This window comes from Rhamphochromis longiceps, linkage group LG5 (assembly GCF_057381845.1).
Source record: "Rhamphochromis longiceps isolate RC_006_pf linkage group LG5, R_longiceps_female_GT1.1, whole genome shotgun sequence".
Classification (NCBI taxonomy): domain Eukaryota; kingdom Metazoa; phylum Chordata; class Actinopteri; order Cichliformes; family Cichlidae; genus Rhamphochromis; species Rhamphochromis longiceps.
Window position 1 is genome coordinate 23979643 of NC_140561.1, and position 22723 is coordinate 24002365.

Genomic DNA, 22723 nt, shown 5'->3' on the forward strand with positions numbered 1-22723 from the left:
TGTTGAGGAGGTAATTTAGCCATTTAAATCAGCTGTGCTCGATCAAGGACACATCTAAAACCTGCAGGACAGTGGCCTTTGAGGCCTGGAGTTCCCCAGCCCTGATATACAGTATAGTGTCAGTGTAGGGGACTGAAATTCATTAAGACAACTTACGTATAGTTAAGTTTAGTTCTGTGAATCCACAAAGAGCTGTGAACCTCAGAGCAGCATCAAACAGCTCAGCTGATCACAACCCGTACACAAAGATAATCTACTGAAGTTCACAACAGAAATTATTGTGAGTTTTCATTCTTTTGTTCAAGTTCAAGTTCAAGACTTTAACAAGTTTTGAGAATCCTCCACATGCTGAATCTAACATAAACCCCTGACTATACTTACTATCCCGTTTAGGTGTGGAGGCAAAATGTACAATGTAGGCAGCAGAAAATAGAGTTTGATAAATTTTTATATTCTCACATCCTATAAGAGTTATTCACTAATTGTTCATCTAGCAAAGTTAGCTCCACTACGATCAAAGTTTCACTGATACTGGCTAGCAGCAGCTAACAGTAACAGTAGCTAAAAGCAGCAGAAACAGAAAGTTCAGGATATCCTGAGCAAATTACCTCAGTATTGCTGCCACTGGACAAAAGTGTACCTCTCCACTGGTAGCTCTGATCTTCACTGACTCAGTGACTCCTAGCGGACTCCTTTCATAAGGTTTTACAGCCTCCTCCACAGTAAATAGATGTGGACACATACCGACAGTGGGTAGCCATTTTTCTATGATCACACTATCATCACTATGAAAGGTGGCCAGAGTTGTTTTTCTTTCCTACAGCACTATAGCTATGATTATGCACTTTAATCTTTCAATATCTAGCAGTAAGATTTTATGCACTGTAACTTTCTAATGTTTTTCTCCTTAAAGTTATCACAGTGGATCTTTTATGTTTCCTGATATTGGTCACTCCCCAGTTAGCCTCATATAACCTAGTCCATCCTTACTGATCCTCCACTGGTGGATAAATATACTGAATGACAACTGAGTGTTCTTTTCTCTTTTTTCTCTGAGTGCTGACTTTGTGAATACTGAATGTGTAATGGACAAATGCATGAGGTAAATTGTCACTCTATATGTTATCATTTAGTTTGACTAACTTACTTTATTTGGGTGACATTGCTAGTTTTCGGTAATCTTATTTTAATATATTTTGTTGCCTGTAGGGGCAGCGCTGTTTCTGTCTCTGTCATTAAATATATAACTCAAGTTAAAAGTTATTCAGGGATGCAACAGATGCATATGGTTGATATAAAATTTTCCTATTATTTTTTCCCCTCAAATATGTACCTTCATTCTTCATGACCCTTATGAAAGCCACAGACCGAAACACACGGGTAAATAATAAATCAAATCTTCCTGCCACAAGTGTTCCTTAACACCTTGGAAGTGGGTGAAGCTGTTTGTTCTTTTTCCAGTATTTAACAATCTATACATATAAGATAAATATGTATACAATACATATTAAATATGGGGCATGTGGATTTCCAAATAAGGAAAATCACTAAATTTGCAAAAGCAAATAACAGAAATCATATTAAATGACATCCCAGTCCTGTATGGAAATGAGAAATCAAACAGCGTGTTGGCTTTACTTGTTAAAGGTTTCCAATTGAATTCAATTTTATTTATATATATAACCTTTAAGGTGTAGGTTTGTATCTACACCTTTAAGGAGAGCATTCCCTTTCACTGGTGCTTTGCTGAGAAATCTTTCTCATGTTTGCACACAATGATACACTGTGTTTAGCGTGCCTTATTGCATCAGACATGCAACACAGATGTTTCTTTCTTAATTGACCTTTTACCTCATGCACACAGAATGACACGTTGTATATTCATCACCTGGACCTCTCTTACCTTTCTCGACATGTATCACCAGTGTTGTAATAAACCATGACACGGGTTGAAACAATTTAATGCCCCATTTACAGAAAACGCATCACTCCTCTCCATCTCCACACATCAATAGCAAAGCACCTATTTGACTGACAGTTGGACCATGAAAGGTCTGTAACAATAATCAATTTAGACCATGCTTCTATAGCCTCCTGGGTTTGAGAGATATATGTACATGTATAAAATTACCACCTATCTAGTTCAATATCATCCATCTTTCTGCCTGCAACTCAGAAGGTAGAGAAGATTGTTTGATAATAAAAAGGTGAATAGTTTGATGCAAGTCCTTGTCCTTTTGCAAAATGTTGGGCAAATCCATCTGTGTTTGACAGCTGGCAAAAGGTGCTTTAAAATTTAAAAAGGCTTAAAAAGCCTACGTGTGAATGTATGTGTGAATTTGCGTGCTCAGTTAAAGTAGAAAAGTCAATTTACCATTAGTGGAAAAATATTTAGCTTAAGTGAGAATTTTTACTCTTCACCTGTGCATTTTGGTCACCTGTGCTGTTCTTAAAGATGTTGCCTCACTGGAGCATAAATTGACTTTGCTGCAAAAAATAGGTGTGGAAAATACAAAACCTATTTTTTGCAGCAAACTCTCACATCGACTTCTATGTTACACCCTGGTGATGAGAAGAGAGAGAGAGGGAGAGAGACAGGGAGGGAAGCCAATATTTGTTTTACTTTGTCGCTGTGTTTCCACCCTCCCTTTTTGTAGAAATGCACCCTGGATTCCTTTTGTGAATCACCCAGCAACAGACACATCACTTTGTCACCATCTTTTCAGTGCAAGCGGAAACCATTGCGCCGAGGCTCTTCTGGAGAGGCCAAGCAGAATCCTACCTGACTGTCTTACCAATGAAGAGCCAAAACCCATTCTGTGGGGTTGCTGTGTGTTACACATGGTCCTGACAAAAGTCCCTCCCTCTGCAGCACCCAGAAAGAGCCAAGGCTTTTTAGGATTAAGACACATGGAAAACTGCAGTTTGCATTTGCTTTCCATAAGCTCTCGAGTGCAGAGCCAACAAACAATAGTGTTTGTTTTTTAAGTGTTAGCTTAGCGGGTATTTGAGGTCCTAAAAGCACTGAAATCTTTGGGGTGGAAAGTGCACTAACAATTAATGCAAGAAGCACAGAGTTTTTATAGACCTATTCTGCCAGTGGAAAAAAAAACATGTGGCTGTATTTACGAAGATAAAAATATGTTTAGCATAATAATATATAGATAGCATTCTTTTTACTGTATCCACTTAAGTTTGCCTAAAGATAAAGCTCTGCCATCAGGTGTGATTTAATTTTAACCACACCCGCTGTACTGTATATAAATGCTGGTAGGTTAATCCACCATTTGGAGAATTATGATGAACTCTTGACTTTTCTTCTAACACCATCATGAGGTTTATATTTAAAGTTAGGACTAAAATGTGTTGATGTGGCCTTGGTATACTTGAATAATCAGGTCAGTATTCTAATCTGTGCATTACATTACTTTATAAGTGCTACACCAACATTAATATCACTGATAACAGCCTTAAATTTTTTACCGTGTTGACATACACGAATAAATCCCTGAGCACAGTAACATTAATGCTTGCTGAAAATCAACATCTTTGCATTTAATGTCAATGAGCTGTCATTTCTGTGGCTGTACGTCTCGTATTGTTATATTAATCTGCATGTAGTCATTCCAGATTAAGAAACTTCTATTCTTCAACAAGTTAAAAAATGTATGGCTTCAGGGGCATTTTTATAACAACTATAGAGGGATGTTACTACTACGACAAGGACGCTGAGGGAAAAAGGGCTTCACCAAACCAGGCATCAAAGCATCGGAGAAGTACTGAAATTGACCCGTGGCATATTTCTACATGGCTCTGTAAATATGCCTGAATTTAAAAATGCATCTGTCATCATTATCGCAGTCATCATCTGCATCGCCATTTTGTCTGTCCCGCATGAGAGATAATCGACTGTACAGTTTCAGAGCATTGCTTTTGTCCCCAGCGTCTCAGCAGCGAAACTGACAGGAGGCCAGCTGTCTACCCGTGTGTCTGCCTGTACTCTGCTCTTTATTACCACCACCTCCTTCTGTAATTACAAGCTCCAGTGCACACAAGCACACCATCAGGTGGGGCCAGGGCCACAAGCACGGCACCAGCAGCTCTCATCATTGTGGCATTTTGAATTCCCCCGCGTGTAAGAGCTGTAGGCCAACAGGAGGCACATCAGAGGTGCCACAGCCTGCAGGCCAATCAGCCAGCTGGGGTAAGAAATGCTACATTTTGTTTCATATCATTAGAAGGTTAGCTCACCCCTCATTGGTTCACCATCTGGGCATTCTTTCTTCCTTTCTCCCTCAGTGCTGTGGCTTCTCAGTACCGTATCAACACTGCACAGCCTTCAGCATGGCGCGCAGAGATAAAAAAAGAACTGAAGATGGAGGCGAAAGATCTGGGTAGATGAACATGGAGGCAAGAGCAAATCGAGAAAAGTAGAAGTGTGGGAAAATAACATAAAAAGAAATTAGGCACATCGATATGACTGAAATAACAATATTAATATCAGAAAATATACACATATCATCCAGGACTTTAAGTATATTAAATTGCATATGATACCTTGTGATAATAAAGTGAAGCTGCTTTGATGTCAAAATTTACATAGAACGTCAAAATTGGGGCAACCGTGGTTCCGGGGGTTGGGAAGCTCATCTTGTAACCGGAAAGTTGCCGGTTCGATCCCCAGCTCTGTCTGTCTTGGTTGTTGTGTCCTTGGGCAAGACACTTCACCTACTGGTGATGGCCAGAGGGGCTGATGGCGCGATATGGCATCCTTGCTTCTGTCGGTCTGCCCCAGGGCAGCTGTGGCTACAACTGTAGCTTGTCTCCACCAGTGTGTGAATGAATAGTGGAAATGTTAAGTGCTTTGAGGGTCTCGAAAAGCACTATATAAATGCAATCCATTATTATTAAAATTGCACGGTAGAGTGTCACCTAGCAGTAAAGACAATGCATCAGTGTGGAAATATGCGAGGAGAAGTCATCTCAATAACAGTTTCACATCATCACAAAGGGAGGTGTAGAGTCTCTCTCTCTTTTTTAATCTGACACCAGTTTGGTTCTTACTCATTTTAACAACTCAAACTTTAACTATTAAACCATGAGCAAGTCTAATCTCCCAGTGAGAGCCGCATATTTTATCTCAATGTGGGAGTTAAACTCTGCATTAAGACTGCTCGTTTGAGATGTTCCACAAGGGTATTTCATTTTGGAAGACAGCGGGCTAAGAAGATTATAAGCACATTTTTCAATTTATCTCACACACCCTGACTCCTTTTATTGGCTGGGACCCTCTTATCATGTTTTGCCAGCAGCTAAAGCAGCCATTGGCATCTTCCACTGTATCCTCTACTTTGGAGTAGTTGCATTTGATGCAGTATTAGACTACACTTATTTTTACCCCGAGTGTGGCCTTTTTGAACATTTTGTTTCTCATAGTTGTGCATGTGCGTTATTAATGCGTTTCGGTGTTCTAAATGGCAACTTGATGAAATCAAGTTAATTCAAGGGATGACTTTGGGAAAATAGAGGATTACATAAAAGTGTTAAGTCTGTGTTATTCATCATCTGGACCTTGAGTGAGTCACAAAGGGAGAGAGGGGGAAGGGGGAGGTGGGAGAGAGAGAGAGAAAGAGAGAGAGAAGTTGCTGATGTTTAAAAAAACGGGAGAAAAAAAGCTGCAGGAGTAACGATATAAAACCTTGAGACAAGCGGATGCTCCTCTCTCAAACCCGCTGCCATCTCAGTGGTGGAAATGTTGGAGTTGGGGAGGGTCGACTTTGAGGTGACATTGACGCTATGTAGACGAAAGTGAGGATCCTGCGCTCCATGTTACGTCCCTGCTCGCTTCAACTGAGACGGCGGCAGCTCCTTTTCTCCGTCTTCTCTCCCCTCCTCTCTTTCAGCACCACTCCTTTAAGGACAGCACCTCGCTCTCAAAGACGCATTTGCCCACTATCCTCTCCCCTTTCGGATCATATATTCGCTCGCTGTCGCCGAATGCAAAGTTTTCACCGCGGTTTGACTCAGTGCAAGTGAAAGGAAGTTACTTTTTTCCAAAATCGGGATATTCCCCCCCGGAGAAAGAATCTGCAAAGTAGCGGACTGTATTGTAAGTATTCACTTGTACGGGGTGCAATTTACATAAATTCGAGAAAAGAAATGCATTTGTTACACGCGAGGACCATCAAGGAATTTGCCGTGTGCAGATGTGCTGAATTTGCGTAAGGATATGCAGCTGCGCGTGAGGTCGACGAAGACTTTTTACTTTTTTTTTAGTTTTCTTCAGGAGCCATTAGCATCTTCTTTGATCTTTCTGTTCTACAGCCACATTTCATGTATGTGAAATTTGAATCTGTGTTTTGTAGATTGTGTAATTTAAATACGCAGAAAATGCACAAGCAGTTCTTATCGCGATGTCTCTTAGATGCAAAATGTCACATTAACTTGGAATAGAAGTGGTGTATTTTTATTAGTAGACTGAAATATGAAAAAATAACACTCTAGCTTCCATCTGTAAATGCAACCCCGGTACCCCGCTTCTCTCAATTACGCACAAGGTAATAAGGGAGCACAGAGAGCGCACTCTCTGCTCACCATTTTAACGGTCGTTTATTTTGCATTTAAAAATGCTATTTAAAATACAAACAGATGACGTAGATCTTTTACGTTTATTTACTAATTTTTTTGCATTAACTGAAATAACTATTGCAAATTAGAACTCTATTCCATGGATATTTGATGTAGATCTATATTCAAATTGCAAATTCTGGTGAGTTATTAGCCTCTCCAGGTGATTCACTATCGAGTCTGATTTCTAAATGTGTTTAATTGCTTTTCTCTTGTAAGGGAGCAGTGAGAAGTGGGCCATTGAATTTAGAGCATAATGAATCAAGGACAAGAGCAGGCTCTAAATTTCTGCTAACATGGATTCACTCCAGGCAATTAAAAGTGATTCATATTGCATGAGAAGCTTTTATTTGATCCCGTGGGATTCACAGAACACGGGACAGACTTTTTTGTCACCCCTTAAGAAATGTCACGATATATATACATGTATAAAGAGAGAGAGCTAAATAGATATAATTTAATTCAATCTGTCATTTAACAGAATTTTTTTAGGAATATTTAATTCCTCTTTAAATGTTTTTTTATTTCACCCAAGGAGTTAACATCCACAGTAATTATCGCAAAATTAATCCCTCATTATTATTAGGACATTCGTTTTAAGGCTCTATGCATATATATTTTGAATAAGTATATTTGCATTCAAAGCAACTAACAATATCTAATTTAGGAATGTCACTTTTTCTGTGAAATTTATAACTATATTATTGTTTTTGTTTTTTAGGGTCACTGGATTGTTGCTAAGGTCCTCGCCTCGCCTTTTCTCCAAATCACTCGCTGTACCCCAGTTTTCGTTTTTTTCCCCCTCTCGGCTGTTGTCTGGGAACTGGAAGTACGGGACGGATAAACTGCTGTCTATCTGGACCAGTGCTGAAACCCCCTCTTCTCCACTGGTCAGGACTGTCCGACGCACACCTCGACCATGGCTACCAACGGGACCAAAGCCTCGGACGGACACGTCTTAACGGAGACGGTGAATGACGCGCCCACCACCACGCCAAACGACAAACCCAAAACCTTGGTGGTGAAAGTGCAGAAGACAAAAAAGGAGATACCCGAAAGAGAAACGTGGGGTGGGAAATTTGACTTTCTCCTCTCTTGTGTCGGATACGCAATCGGACTCGGAAATGTCTGGAGATTTCCTTACTTATGTGGAAAAAACGGTGGAGGTAATGAGGAATTCTTGGCAATTTTCAGATATCCACACACCAGAAGGAGCGCAAAGATCTCGACATTAAAACCTGACAGTTTGCCCAGGACTTCTTTATTTATAACAGATATAAACTGCATGTCCAGTATAACCGTGCGTAATTGCGCACAGACAAATAGCTGTGACGTGATCTGGGGCGCAGAAACAAAACACCCCTAATATGTTTTATTGGATTATGTTGAAAATTATTAGCATATCCTTTGTCGTCATTTACACACCTTTACTTCTCACCTTTCATTCAGGGGCCTTCTTGATTCCCTACTTTTTGACCCTCATATTTGCTGGTATGCCTCTGTTCTTTCTGGAGACGGCTCTTGGTCAGTACACTTCTATTGGAGGTCTTGGAGTGTGGAAGCTGGCTCCAATGTTCAAAGGTAAATTATATGTAAATTATATGTATTGTTAAGACTTGAAACTAAATTTTATAAATAACTACTTTATTTAGGCATTCTAAGTGGACTTACATGTGTTCCTCATTTTGTTTTATTCAGCACAATTTGACATCACACCTTTATTTTCCATTGTTTCAGGTGTTGGCCTGGCTGCTGCTGTTCTGTCCTTTTGGCTCAATATCTATTACATTGTTATCATTTCCTGGGCTATTTACTATTTGTACAACTCCTTCAGTGCTGTGAGTATTTGAAATTTAAAGTCCTACATTTCTTAGCAAATGTAGTAACAGGGCACTAATTCTGAACCTTTAAGGGCCGAGATTTTCCAGATATAGCCCTGTCTGTATTGTTAGTACTATTACTTTCTAACCCTTTAATCATGAGGCAGGTGCTGTTTGCCAGTATCTCTTATATAAGGCCTCACAGCCCTTAACAGAGTATGACATTTATTACTTCCTTTCCCACATAATTAGTGCCTTACACAAGGTATTGATAAATGCATTTGGCGATGAAGCATTCACTGCTCTGAGAAAACCATGAAATCTCAGTGTCCCGAATGAGTATCGTGGTCTTGGCAGCGTGACAGCTAGAGAGAATAGGCAGTGGGAGAGTGCTCCAAATAAAAGAACCTGTGTGTGTCTGTTTGTGTGCGTTTTCCTTAAATTTCAGGATTTGCCGTGGCAGACTTGTGGAAATAGCTGGAACACAGAGCGCTGCTACACCAACTACAGCATCACAGACACCTCAAACCTCACCAGTGCCGTTGTAGAGTTCTGGGAGTAAGCTGGACATTTCAGTTAATGTTATTAATAGGTTTTAACTGCACAGTAAGGTTAGAGGTTCCCTTATGTGCATGATCATTACATCATGGGTCAGAGTTAGATATGGCCATTTGCATATGATGACTCAGTGGCCATATCCGTTAATAGCAATCTACCCAGAATATCAGCAGAGGAGGAAAATCTGTGCACAAATGGATAATGGATGAGAAAAATAACGTGTGCACAGAAGCACAACTTCCTTTCGCTATCATACCTTTAAGCTTTAAGGATGAGAAAAAAGCCATCAAAAGACTCTTTGTGAATATCCAGATGCATGTAGGCACATTTGTGTATGCTTCCATGCATGCTACATATGTGACATCAAGGATGCCCTTGTGTATTGTAGTAAGAACCCTTTACTTCCCTCCAGACGAAACATGCATCAGCTGACCGATGGCCTGGAGAAGCCTGGGGAGGTCAGGATCCCACTGGCTATCACACTCGCCATAGCATGGGTCCTTGTCTATTTCTGTATCTGGAAGGGAGTCAGCTGGACTGGCAAAGTAAGTAGGAGAAGAAGGTACAGACATCAGCATAAACAATGAAAAAGCCAAATATAGAACTGGAACAACAGAACTTTAGATTATTGTTGAAATAAAGGGAGTTACTCACTTATTTTAGAAATTTTGTGTAATTTCCTGTTAGTGTGGGAAAAGAGCTTCACTGGTACACTGTCACAAAAAAGTTAAAAATCATACAAAAAGATTATACATGGACACATAGGCTATCCCTTTGGAATATCCTTTTATTATAAAGTATGTTGTGTTATATAAGTACCAACATTTTGCACAATGGCAAACAGCCCGACAGAGTTTGCATCATCTGTACACTGAGCTAAAGTATGAGATTTCTATTTGCTGTTGCTTGATCTTTATTTTGATGTCTGTTTTTTTCAGTATGGCAAAAGGAGTTTCAACAATTTCCTAACTTTCACAACAAGATCCTCTGCTGATTCATTTTTATGCAGTAGATGTTATCTTGGCTGGCATGATTAGTGTTGACTTTGACAGCACAGTCTGAAATTAGTTCAGATAAGGAGGGAAATAGTGCGCCGGGAGTGTGCTGAACCCAGTCTTTCTGGGGTCACTGTGCCTCTGGGAGATGGTTGACTAGGGCACTAAGCTGCTCTGTGTGGATGGTGCCTCAGTAACACAATAAGTTGATGAGATTAAGAACTTGTCGGTTTTCAAACTGCGCTCTTGCCTCAAATATTCTCGGGAGATCTTAAAGATGGCTTAGAGAGATTATTTTGCAGTAATCACGATTTTGTGCCCCATAGGTGGTGTACTTCTCTGCCACGTACCCTTACTTCATGTTGTTCATCCTGTTTTGCCGTGGTGTCTCTCTGCCCGGTGCCATGGATGGAATCCTCTTCTATATCACACCAGACTTCAACAAGCTTAAGGAGTCTGAGGTGAGCTCGCTGCTCTTTCTGATCACGAATACATGTAGATATTCTGCAGCAGCAACCAAAATTAAGGTTGCTGCAGAGTATAAGATGAGCCCCAACTTGATGTGTTTTGGTTTTTGGGGTAATGTTTCAGGGTTGTTGTTTTTTTTAACATTATGTAGGTCTCTGTACCTACATGAATGGATAGGAACTAATAAGTCAACAAGATTCCAGATACATTTTCAGTGATTGCAGAGCTTTAACGTGAATGTCTGTGAATGATGTTTATAACCATGATTGTTCATTGCAAGTACCATTATTAGCACAGTTCACAAATACTTTCTTTTACAGTATTGATTATGAGATAATGTGTTTATTTCTGTAAAGACTGAGAAGCTGAGGTCAGATCACGATTCAGTGATTTGACAGTTGATCAAATAGCATCAGGCACGACAAAACAATGCTGAGGCGTTACAGTGCAGAACAAACAGTTTCCCTCTTTCTAGCATTTATGCACATGCTTTCATCAGAGAAAAGAGTCCTGATAATCAGTAAATGAATATAATCCTGGCCGGTTTTTCAAACAAAAATCTTCTTTTAGCAGCAATTTTTGCACAAGCACACTTACTTGAACCTCTTTTCTGTCTGTGTGTCAGGTGTGGCTCGACGCTGCCACTCAGATCTTCTTTTCCTACGGGCTAGGATTAGGCTCTCTGATTGCTCTCGGCAGCTATAATCCCTTCACCAACAACGTATACAGGTAGGTGAATAAAATACTGTTTCTGTTTATTTACAGCTTGAATTAAATGCCTGTTAAAAAATTACCATCTAACACCACTCACTCATATCATTTATTTATTTATTTTTTATATGGAGACCGTGCAGATGTCTCTTCCTGGGATTATTTTTGGTTTCCGTGACAGCATAGTGTCTGCAGTTTGTTCTATTTTGGGACTATTTGAGCCCCCTGTTATATCAGTTGTTTCATTATTTTGGCTCCACATAGTGTTTTAGATTCAGGTACACACATTTGGTGACTGTCAAAGGCTGTCACCTTATAAAATAAACACTGGCCATCTGCCCATTTGTCTCTCTAGTCGTAAAACTGCTAGAACTCACTGCCGTTTTATAAAATCAGGACATTATCAATGTATTCAGCTGTTGTGCCACTGCCAGATGCAAAATGGCTTTCCACCTTTCCCTTTCCACCCCACCCCCCACCACTCCACTCCCACAAGCCTCGCCACAATGTGTGACGGGTTGATAAGGAATTGATATAGGCGTGACAATGGCTGCAGCGTGCTTTGTCTCTCCCCTACAGAGATTCTGTCATTGTCTGCTGCATCAACTCCTTTACCAGTATGTTCGCCGGCTTTGTCATCTTCTCCATCGTGGGATTTATGGCCAATGTGACAAAGAGACCCATCGCTGATGTGGCAGCCTCAGGTAATTGCAATCAATGTTGAAACTCAATAGTAATAACAGACACAGGCAAAAGATAATATGACTACAAATACGGTGCAAAAAGTCAGCCATTGCAGCTGCTATAATTTTGAAGGGACAAATGATTTTTTTTACACTGTTGGTCCAGATTGCTGGGATTATTAGAAGGGAAATACTTTGCAAAAACTCTCTGTACTCTCAGTCCTTTACAAATACTCAGCTTTGACATTCAGTGTACTTTTTTCTCTCAATGACACTTCGAGATCAACTTCTTTTTTTTGTTTCTTCTTTTATCAAGTTTTACACTTTCAGTACTGTCATATGAGCCCAGTTTAAATTTATTGTTTTGACTTCTTCAGTCAAAACCAGATACTTTTAGCTGCTCCCTTATTCACAAGGAGTCACCACAGTGGGTAGCTCCCCATGTTTGATTTGGAAGATCTTTACATCTGATGCCCTGCCTGATGCGACTCATATAGAGTAATCTCCCAGGACAGGAATCAGGAGCCTATCACTTGTTAGGCAATTGTGAAAGCCATTACACTATGGAGCCACTACGTCATAGCCAAATACCACATGTTTTATTTGTGTCCCACTGTCAAATACAAATCACATTATCTCTGATATTTATCTTTTATCAGGACCTGGCTTGGCTTTTTTGGCATATCCAGAGGCTGTCACCCAGCTCCCCATTTCCCCTCTCTGGGCAGTGTTGTTTTTCTCCATGCTCTTGATGCTGGGAATTGACAGTCAGGTAAAGATATTTCAAGAAAAAAATGTCTCCTTTTACCAATATGAAATGCTTTCTAAAATACTTTTCTAACCTTCAAATAAAAATGATCTAAGTTTTCAGTTTGATACTGCACTAATGTGCCAAAAAACTTACCATTGCTCTTTTGCTCAGATACTAAACCTTAGCAATGTTTTTATTGTGACAGAAATGTATTGTGTAACAGTTTCAACCTGATTCTGCAATATCTCCAGTTCTGCACTGTGGAAGGCTTCATCACTGCCCTGGTTGATGAATTCCCCCATGTCCTTCGAAAGCGTAGAGAGATCTTCATTGCAGTCGTCTGCCTTATTTCTTACATCATTGGCCTGTCCAACATCACACAGGTGAATATGAATGTGCACTAACTCTGAATGTGCAGGCATGTCAAACATAAGGGTTGTGGGCCAGAATCGGTCCTACAAAGCGCCCCCCATGGCCATTCATGCTGCACCACTGTAATTAAGTAACAAATTATTAAATAACAGATTTTTTTTTTTACTACTTACCCTGGAATGTCTGTATTTTACAGTAAGTCCAAAGTAAAAAAAACAAAACAAAAACAACAACAACAACAACAGGTCATTTAATAGGACATTTTCTGTGAATTTACCTTCTGTTTTATATTTACATTAACAACAACCAGACATTAACCTGATCAATGCCTGCATTTGTTGGGTTCATCTTTACACTTTGTAAAACAGTCATAGGGTCTAATTCTTGAGACTAACATGCCAAACTGATTCACAATATTTAGTATTTACTCGAGTACAAAAAGAGATCCCCCAACATCTACTAGCAAGATTCCCATGTGGTGTGATCTGGTCATTAAGGGCTCTGATTTGCATATCATATCAACATATCCTTGAGAAATGATAAAATGGCTTTAGTCTAGTACACGTTCTCCTCAATTTCTAAATATTCATTGAAACTGCTGCGCATATTCAAGGAGGAGGAACCCCAGCGCTTTGTTAATCACATCATAAGGTCACAAACAATTTATTAAAGTAACCTGACTGTCCGAGGAGGCGAATATCCCAACGTTTTCTCGACACATTCATTCTCCTTAGTGAATGAGCCTTTGTAGACAATTCATAAGCTTCTAACATGTCACCTTTACACTCGGACTGTCTACTGATTTCATTTTCGGGGCACATTTATCCTCCCCCAAAGGAAAACAGCCCTTTGTTTCTCCTGACCCCACATTCGCTGCTATTTCTGTACTCTCAGGACAGCCATACTTTGCAAATGTGATTCAAAAGCTTCAGTTGTTCCAAAATCACTAGTATATTTTATTATTTCCTCAATAATTTTAAGTCTTAGCATTTCAGTATTAGTCACAGCTCATTTATGAGTGAATGACCTCTGTGTACAAGACAAATTTTCCTGGGGCTTATGCACAGTGCGCTATTTTAATCCCATTTTAATCTACAAGAGCTGTTTTAACCCAATTATGACTGTAATTAAAATAGGTGTTTTAGTCTGTTGAAGAGAAATGTCATTGTACTTAATCATTTGTCTTTTCTACTATGCTGGATTTCAGATTTGAGTAATAAAATGACATTTGAGGGCTTAACACAGTTCTATAAACTATTGTTTACACATAAATATTTAGCTATCAAAGTTTATTTGAATATATTGGAATTCCAAACTCTGCTTCTTCAATTGACACACTCTGAGTCATTTCCCTCAGGTAACATTATGCTAAAAACACTTCAAAGATTTGCATCAGTTTGAAATGCAAGACAAAGAAAATGATAAGCAAGAAAAAAAAAAACCAACGTGTCAGTAATATGCAATAAAAGCTTCTGCATCTCTTGAGCTATGACAATTCAAGAGCCTGCGCTGTTCCTCTATTCCAGTCACATTGGATTTCCATCATGCTACATGCACAGCACGTTATTTTATGGCAGTTATCCTAATCGCTGTTCCAGGCAGTATGAAGTATATCAAGCTTCAAAATGTAGAAGTGGACAAACTCCAAGAAGTCCTCTTGAGCTGGTCCCTAGAATGACTTGATAGCTGCAAGGCACTAAATGCTGGCACTGTAGAAATTTGAGCCATATTGGTACTGCGTGCACTGCACAGTAGGAGAAACACAGCTTTTCACAAAGAATCCATTTAGAGTTCTGAGTTCATCAGTTGGATGTTTAACCATTTATTCTCACTCTTGATGTTACTTCACTGCACTAGTTTAATACTCTCCCGCACATGCCTGTAAGTGCTTTTTCCATTACTTCTCCTTTCTCATCATGTTCTTTGCCTCTGTTTTCAGGGTGGACTGTACGTGTTTAAACTGTTTGATTACTATTCAGCTAGTGGGATGTCCCTACTCTTCTTGGTCTTCTTCGAATGTATCTCAATCTCATGGTTCTATGGTGAGCCAAACAAAAGGGTTTTTTTTCTCCATCTTAGAACAGTAAGTGTTTTCTGTCTTTTAGCTGCCAATTTGGTGTCGCTACAATGCCAAGCTTTGACATCTAAGACTCAGATGGGAAACATATAAATCCACAGTGACATAATGATAAAAACAGCACTGATAATGTTTTTGGTTTTTTTTGTTCCAGGTGTGAACAAATTCTATGACAACATTGAAGAAATGATTGGCTACAGACCATGTCTCTGGTGGAAGGCCTGCTGGGTTGTCTTTACTCCACTCGTTGTGGCTGTAAGTGCGGCAAGCACAAACATAACACAAAAGAAAAATAGTACTCCACTGTGGTCAGTATTTTATTTGAAGGCACTCTGTATATTGCAAATGACTTGAACCATACATTTAAGAAAAAGTGTGCCATTGTTTGATGATTGCTTCTCTCTCTGGCTGGAGTCTATTTCTTTTCACTGACACTTGATTTAATGCTTGTGTTAACTTGCATTTAAGCACCATCATCCAATAGTGTGTCCCAACCACATCTGTATAAGACAATATAGGAAATAGTACAATTTGCAAAACTCTTATCTTAGCTTAAACATTATGCAGTTTGGTAGCATATTTGTAAGCATAATTAGATCTTTTCTCTTGTTCCTCTTGCGTACAGGGAGTCTTCTTGTTTAGTGCAATACAGATGGTTCCTCTTACTATGGGCGACTATGTGTTCCCTGCCTGGGGTCAGGGGGTCGGCTGGTGCATGGCCCTCTCCTCCATGATTCTCATCCCTGGCTACATGGGCTACATGTTCCTCACACTCAAAGGCACATACAAAGAGGTAAGACAAATATATTAATGCTTGACTTTTTTAATTGTATTTCACAAATTGTTATAATTGCCTGCTTTACACTACAAAAATTAATATCCTTTTCTTGTTAAGAAAGGAAGTGGGATGTTATTCTTTTTAAAGCTATGGTATAAATGCCAAGAGTGTACGGCTGACAAGTAGCTAAAGATAAACCAGCGTATAATGCATCACTATACCCACCTCTGAGCTTTTCACACATCTAGTAGCTTTACCCTGGACTCTGCAGCTGAATAAGCCACACTGAGTGTTTCAAGTGGATTACTTCTTATGCATGATTTTTTTGCACAAGCCAAACTGATATTAGCTCATACAGGATGTAAGGCGATCCTATATGCAGATAAAGAAAAATACAAGCCCAAAGGATTTAGTGAAAGATCCATTTACACCATGTACAGAAGTTTAGATAAATATTTAGGTCACCACAAATGCAGCCCGCTTTACCAGAATATACTAACCCATGAGCTTTATTACCTTTACTTTTTATTATTTTCATAATGGGCAGCTTTGAAAGTACTATGAAAGGATTATAATTAAGGGCCAAACAGAGAACCTGTGCAGGCACCAGCAGTCTTCTATTCTCCTTCTTCTTCTTTGTCCACTGGCAGTTCCCTGATTCTTTTTACCGAGTTTAATGGCTTTGCCACGAGTGCTCTAGGGCCACCAATGGTTCAGATTTAGCGGTATGTTTAGGCACATAACTTTTAAAAAACACAAATGAGGCAAATTAGCTACTCGTGGATTCCAAAGAATCTTAATATCACCATAACTTTGGGACATCTCATGAGTACATATTCTAGCATAAGGATGTTTATTCTCAGTGCATTCTTGTTCTCCTTTCCTAAGTCCTTATGAATTCTGATTCTGAAATGTGATTAGGTAAAAGAGATAGGATGTACTTTTGAAACACAGCCAGCAATGCAGCAATCACATTAAATTGTCAGTATATTACGCCTCGGGAGTGAGAACGGGCTGCATCTGACCAGTAGACGGTCGTACAATAATAGTAAAAACAGAAAAACATAATCAGAGTCAACCAATAGGCACAGAGGGCTTCTATTTCAGCCTATGCTTGCTCTGTTGTCCATTCATCAGGTCTGGCTGCACAAACTAGGCTCAAGGACTCAAATGGAGTTCACACAATACAAAGCATCAGACAAGTGGGTTGATTGTCACAGAACTGCTGCTGAGTTTTCCTTATGCCCAAGAAGGTCTCCTAGTGCCTCATTTCAGTGAATAAAAGAACAAGACATTCAGACAAAATTGGCATCTGCTGGGAATTTGCATGTGTGACCATCAATATTGCTAAAAGCTATGTCAACGCCTATAAGAAGGTACAAACTTGCAGTTTCTAGTGTAAAGCTATAGAACTGATCAGTTCTATAGCTTTAGTAGTGTTTTGTTTTTGTATGATGTTGGACGAAAGAGATATAGGACATAAACAAGAATTTTTGTGTGGTGTCTCTGGAAGGCCCCAAAGCCAGGATATGTCTCCTTTTCAACCTAATTGATGCAACCACCATGAGTGATTTCATTGAAAGGTTTAAAATAAATACAGGCTACATTTTTTTCTGATGTCTACAAATATTGTCAGAGGTGATCTTCAAAACAACCCTCTCTAAAGTTATCACATGGATTTTGACTTTTCTATCCATTTGCCCCTTACGGACAAATGATATAAAAAAGGAAATCATACTGTAGCACAGCATCTCTTTCATAAATTAACATCAGTCTTGGTGTACACACTATGCACTTTTTTCTGAGTCCCTAGAAGCCATGCAAATGGTAAAAAGAGGTTTTATTTTCAATCAGTGCTAACAGATACACCTTTAACATAATCAGATCAAACTGACATTGTGACTGTACCCTGCTGAACTTCTTGGCCCCCTTGTTGCCGCTTGCAGCTATGTTTTGTAATTAATTTTGTAATTTAGAAGCCAAAAGATGCTCCACACTGAAAGGGAAAAGGATGAGCATAGCGAGTGTGACTTTGCTCCATGCATTAAAACTGTACAGCACCACTGTAATTCAATGGTTTTATAATAAGTAAAACACACTAGCATCCTGGGCAAAGTAGTAAATTGTCATGAAGCGTAGAGCGGTGATAAAAGGATTAGTGAAATAGATTTTTAATTAGTTTTGTTAAATAATTTCTGATAGCTGTGTGCTGTAACAGTGACAATGACATACAACAGCCATGAAGTCCTTGGTAAATGACGTTTATACGCAGGGCAGTGCCACGCTGCATTTTTATTGACCTGATGTTACTAATCACTGTAAGAGAATACCTTTTCTGGTATACCATTTACATTAACAACTTCTTGATTTGCAGTCATCCACAGTGAGCCGAATAAGCAGGCTTACAGATAGTCTCTTAGTCTCCTCTGACAGATATAGCTTTATAGTCACCACTGACAGAATAAATGGGCGATAATTGCAGACAGTGGAACAGAGGCTATCAGAGGCGATGTGCAGGCGTCAGATCCTGCAGTAACAGCTGATGGCTGATTGTCTAATTGTAGCAATCAGCAAGTTGATTAGTGCTCTGCACCCAGGCGAACACTTAGTTTCACAAACACTCCATAAAAATGTTGACTGCAAAGCCCTGTTCTGACGCTGCATAGCTGAGAGCATTTTTTAAAGATTTAGTAAGTTTAGTAAGTTTGGCCCATGGAAGTTTGTTGGTGTCATTAGTAGGTTTCACTCTCTAAAGGTATATTAATTCATATAACTTTATCTCAGGTTGGAAAGCATCCAGTAGAAGAATGTTTACATTCAAAGCCTAAGGTCATTTATCCCTTAAGCTCACAGCTGCATAGCTCGTGTGGTTTGTTACAGCCTTTGGATTTGAACACTGACTTCTCAGCTCACGATATTAACTGTGGTATTGATCTTCTTCTCAGCGTCTGCGGATGATGATCAAGCCTTTGGTACTGGTGAAGGCTCAGGAAAATGGTCCAGACCAGCAGACAGAAAACCAGAATCAGAACCCTGCTACTGAGGAAGCCTACATCTAAAAAGGTCTGATCTCTGTCTCAACAGCCAGACTGGCACTCCACAATAGAAGAAACGTAATCAAGGTTGGGAACAACCACTAGACTTTTATGTCTGCTTTTATTCACCTACCTCCTGGGGACATGTGAAACCAACCTGATTACACAGTTATTTTTAGGGGGTTTTCTGTATGTTTATTTGTAAAATACAAAGTTATAAAACTTATGATGACAAGCAAATTATCCAGCAAAGTTATTGTGATATTATGAATTTCATTATGCAAAAAAGTTAGCCTTTTTAGAAAAGGAAATGTGACTTAGTAAAATACTGTATATTGAATATATATAATTAAAATTTGGAGGCCCATGTTGATTCAGTAGTAATGTGCTTTGAGTAATCTACTAAACTCCAACTATTGTACAAAAGGGTTTATCGGTAAAATGCATTTTGCATGTCCATGAAATAAATACATCAAAATAAATGCCGTGTAGTAGATGAAAACACAATTTGAAAGTTAGCAAAGTGGAAATGGAATATTGAGCAATTTAAGGCAAAGACAATGTGGGAACATGCAACAGGTAAGGCCAAATTTGCTTTTATTTTTAAAACAAATTTAACTAGACTATCAATCCCCTGCAAATCCTGCACTTCACCTGAAATGTTTACTACCCGTGTCTGGGGATACAACTGAAAAGCACAAGTACAGTATGGAATTTCTAAGTGTCCAATTTATTTTTGGCATGAGTGAAAACTGTGACCACAGCAAAAATAACATATATAATACATAGCAAGAGACTGTTATAATTGTTTCTTTGTTTTCTAAAGAACAATAACTTTGTATGTTGTCCAAATCTTTTTTGTAGAACAAGTTTTAGGTTATTTTCTATGTGTGTGAGTGAGAAGGACCAAATTAATGCTCTGAGACTGCTGACCCACTGAGCATTTATGGATTAAATAAAGAGTCTAATTAAAGTAATTATTCGAGAATCCCCTTTTGACTCGGTATAGAGCAGCAGGGTAGTGAAAAGAGCAGTCGCCCACAAGCACAGTTTGAATCTGTAAACTAGTACCTCTAAAAATAAAGGCGTAGCCATTACAAAACTCCTACATGTGCACTTCTTCTGGAGAGTAAACATTTGGAAAATGGTGACTTTTCTTCAACTGACACCAATTAAGTAGAAGGAAAAGTGTTACACTGAAATAAAACAATACTAATTCAGAGTTTAAACTGTGAGAGCTAATAGGCTGCAGTGTAGCGTGCGAGATGATTTCTATCATTACTACCATTATTCTGTCTGGAATCGTTTACTTGTGTATCTATTTAGTAACCCACTTCTCAGGAACAAAGGTGGAAGTGACCAAATTCTCTCAGATACTACCACGATACACTGAAACAATGAATGCTGTATTAAACGACAACAAGTGTGAAAATGGTCATTTTTTTTCCCATAAATTCAACATGCTACCTGAAGCAGCAACAAAACATAAAGTCGCAAACCAGAATGAAGACTTCACACATATACATATATATATATATATATCTCTACTTGGGTACATTCAAAAGCTGATCCAAATTCCTGCCTCTTTTCTGTGTGCCATCTGCTCTGCTAGCATATTTTCTTTCACTGTGTATAAGCTGTCATGGCCTTCACAGATGTTGGTAGAAGCCATAAGTTGTTCCTATTCTGTTTTATATTTCCAATACAAGAAATGGGCAGATAAACTTTGGCACAGACACAGAACAAAACTGGCTGAAGTACTGTTAACAGGACATAGCCAGATGCTTTATAGGCCAACACCACCGAAAACTACTCCTTTTCATAGGGTGAATAAAAACCTATTATAACATATCAAGTTGCTCGGCAATATAATAGCATATGAGTAGATCCTGACTTTGTGACAGACCGCAGATATCGCTGTATTACTACGAAGAAGGATCAAGAGAATTTGCTTCTGTGGCAGCTATGCGACAGGAATCAGGTTGAACCAGTCCCATCTTTTCTTTTATTTATGTTTTTTTTTCAAAGATGTGTTTAAATGTGCAATGACTAAAGGGTTCCGTGAATTTTGTATAAAGTTACCATATTGCAGTTTTCTCTCTTGAATGATGTTGTAAACTGGACTGTGTAATACATGTATCTGTGAATGTCCGTACAACCTGGATTTTTTTTCCTTTCGTCTAAATGTTGAACAGAAAAAAATGATATCATTTGCTGTTTTCTGCAATAATACTGTCTCAGAAACTAAAGCACATATCTCTCAACTGTAAAAAAACAAAAAAACAAAAAACTATGAAGATAACAGCAGAATAGATTAATAATAAAGAAGATTATAATAATGATAATAACAATAATGTAATAGAAATGTCTAGTCAGAGAATATTGTTTTGTATATTTCTAGCTGTTTCATGGGCCTAATGTAAAATATTATATGTAAAAAATATAATAAATGTCTAGATGGTGTTATATGAAAAAGCATGATTGCAATATATGTTATCTGCAAAATAAATAAAGTTCTATAGATTATAATCCCTGTGTTATGTGTTCATTCCATTTAAAGGGTAGGTGAATAAAAGTCCACTCCATTTTAAATGCTTTCATTTTCTAAAATTATTTATTTATTGTGGAACTATGCAGGTGGTTAATTGTGGAACAAATTGTTTTATGAAGAACATTTTACCCTTAGAAAAAACTTATTTTCTGTTTCTATAAAGAAAGATGTTATTGCACATTACTGACCTGTTCAGTACTATGGTAGTTTTTTGCACGAGTTGGTGAATATGCAATCAGCTCTGTCACTACAAGAGATGTTTGCTGTAAACATAACTGATAGTTTCTGACAAAATGGTTCATGCCGCAGTAATATTCTTGTGACACCTGCACTGAAGGCTGGGCCAGCACAGACACTACAGCTATTTTGGCTAAAAGCCAATTCCTCCAAGCCACAATGCACAATACATTAACCTACATTCATTTCAGTCCAAATAATCATCAAATAACCAAAATATGCACATAGAGAAGGAAGCGTGGGAAGAGGACACATTGTAATTTAACGGAATTTATGACTAGGGAAGACCAATAAGATTGGAACAAAATATGTGACAAAGTGATATTTAAATAATAAATGTAACCTTCAAAAATGTGGGGGTTTTTAAAATCACATTTCCTTTTTTATTCTGAAACTGTAAAAGCGTATTGTCAAGAATTAGATGTAATGAAACAGATGTAAATGTCAGTAGTTTAGAGTCACTATTTAGCATCAAGGCTATGGACTTGTCACTCTATAAAAGAGCACACCAAGCTCAATATGGCAAAGTCTGGGAGTAGCACTTCCACAGGAAGCCAGTGTGCTTTTAACTGCTTGTCTGATAATGAGATTTAATCTCCCTTTCCAGCCAAATAATTGCAGCAAGCTCCAACACAGAAAATCCCATCATGGCCCAATTTTTGCAGCAATTGACGAAGTGAGGATAGGTAAGTAAGTAAAGCATTGTTTCAGTTTCTAGCTAAAATCCAGTTCATGTCTTGTGAAACTACACAAAATTCAAATTAAAAAAATCATTGGAGCCTGAATCTCCTTAACCAAAAAAGACATGATATGGAAGTTACTCTGTTCTGTACAGCCACTGTTTGCCCTTACAGCGGCACCATATAGTGATTGCAATAGCAGAGATTTCATGCCAGCCGTGCAGAAGAAGGCATGGGAAATCAAGACACAAGACAGAGTAGTGAGGGTACATTGGATATATAATGCAGCAAACTGTGTTTGTCATGTGAGCATGGCAGCAAATGCCATTCATCATCCTAAACTAGTCACAGGCTTTTGGTCAGCTTAAGTACATGGGATA

General features: G+C 38.7%; 1 protein-coding gene across 1 annotated transcript; it reads left to right on the top strand.

The window, feature by feature from the left end:
• The first annotated feature begins 5715 nt into the window (after positions 1-5715).
• slc6a1b (solute carrier family 6 member 1b) lies at positions 5716-21393 on the top strand. The gene is made up of 15 exons (XM_085406760.1): positions 5716-6109; positions 7349-7793; positions 8077-8208; positions 8365-8465; positions 8896-9005; positions 9418-9550; positions 10327-10461; positions 11094-11197; positions 11759-11883; positions 12522-12634; positions 12865-12996; positions 14925-15027; positions 15217-15317; positions 15688-15855; positions 18786-21393. The coding sequence occupies exons 2-15, from the start codon at positions 7547-7549 to the stop codon at positions 18897-18899; spliced, it is 1818 nt and encodes a 605-aa protein (XP_085262886.1). The 5' UTR covers positions 5716-6109; positions 7349-7546; the 3' UTR covers positions 18900-21393.
• Positions 21394-22723: the final 1330 nt, after the last annotated feature.

What these genes read in the sequence shown, in the direction of transcription:
- slc6a1b (XM_085406760.1), top strand. Translation starts at nt 7,547, where the DNA reads ATGGCTACCAACGGGACCAAAGCCTCGGACGGACACGTCTTAACGGAG. An exon ending in ATGTGGAAAAAACGGTGGAG is followed by an intron (nt 7,794 to 8,076) that starts GTAATGAGGAAT and finishes CCTTTCATTCAG; the next exon opens with GGGCCTTCTTGATTCCCTAC. An exon ending in TCAAAGGCACATACAAAGAG is followed by an intron (nt 15,856 to 18,785) that starts GTAAGACAAATA and finishes TCTTCTTCTCAG; the next exon opens with CGTCTGCGGATGATGATCAA.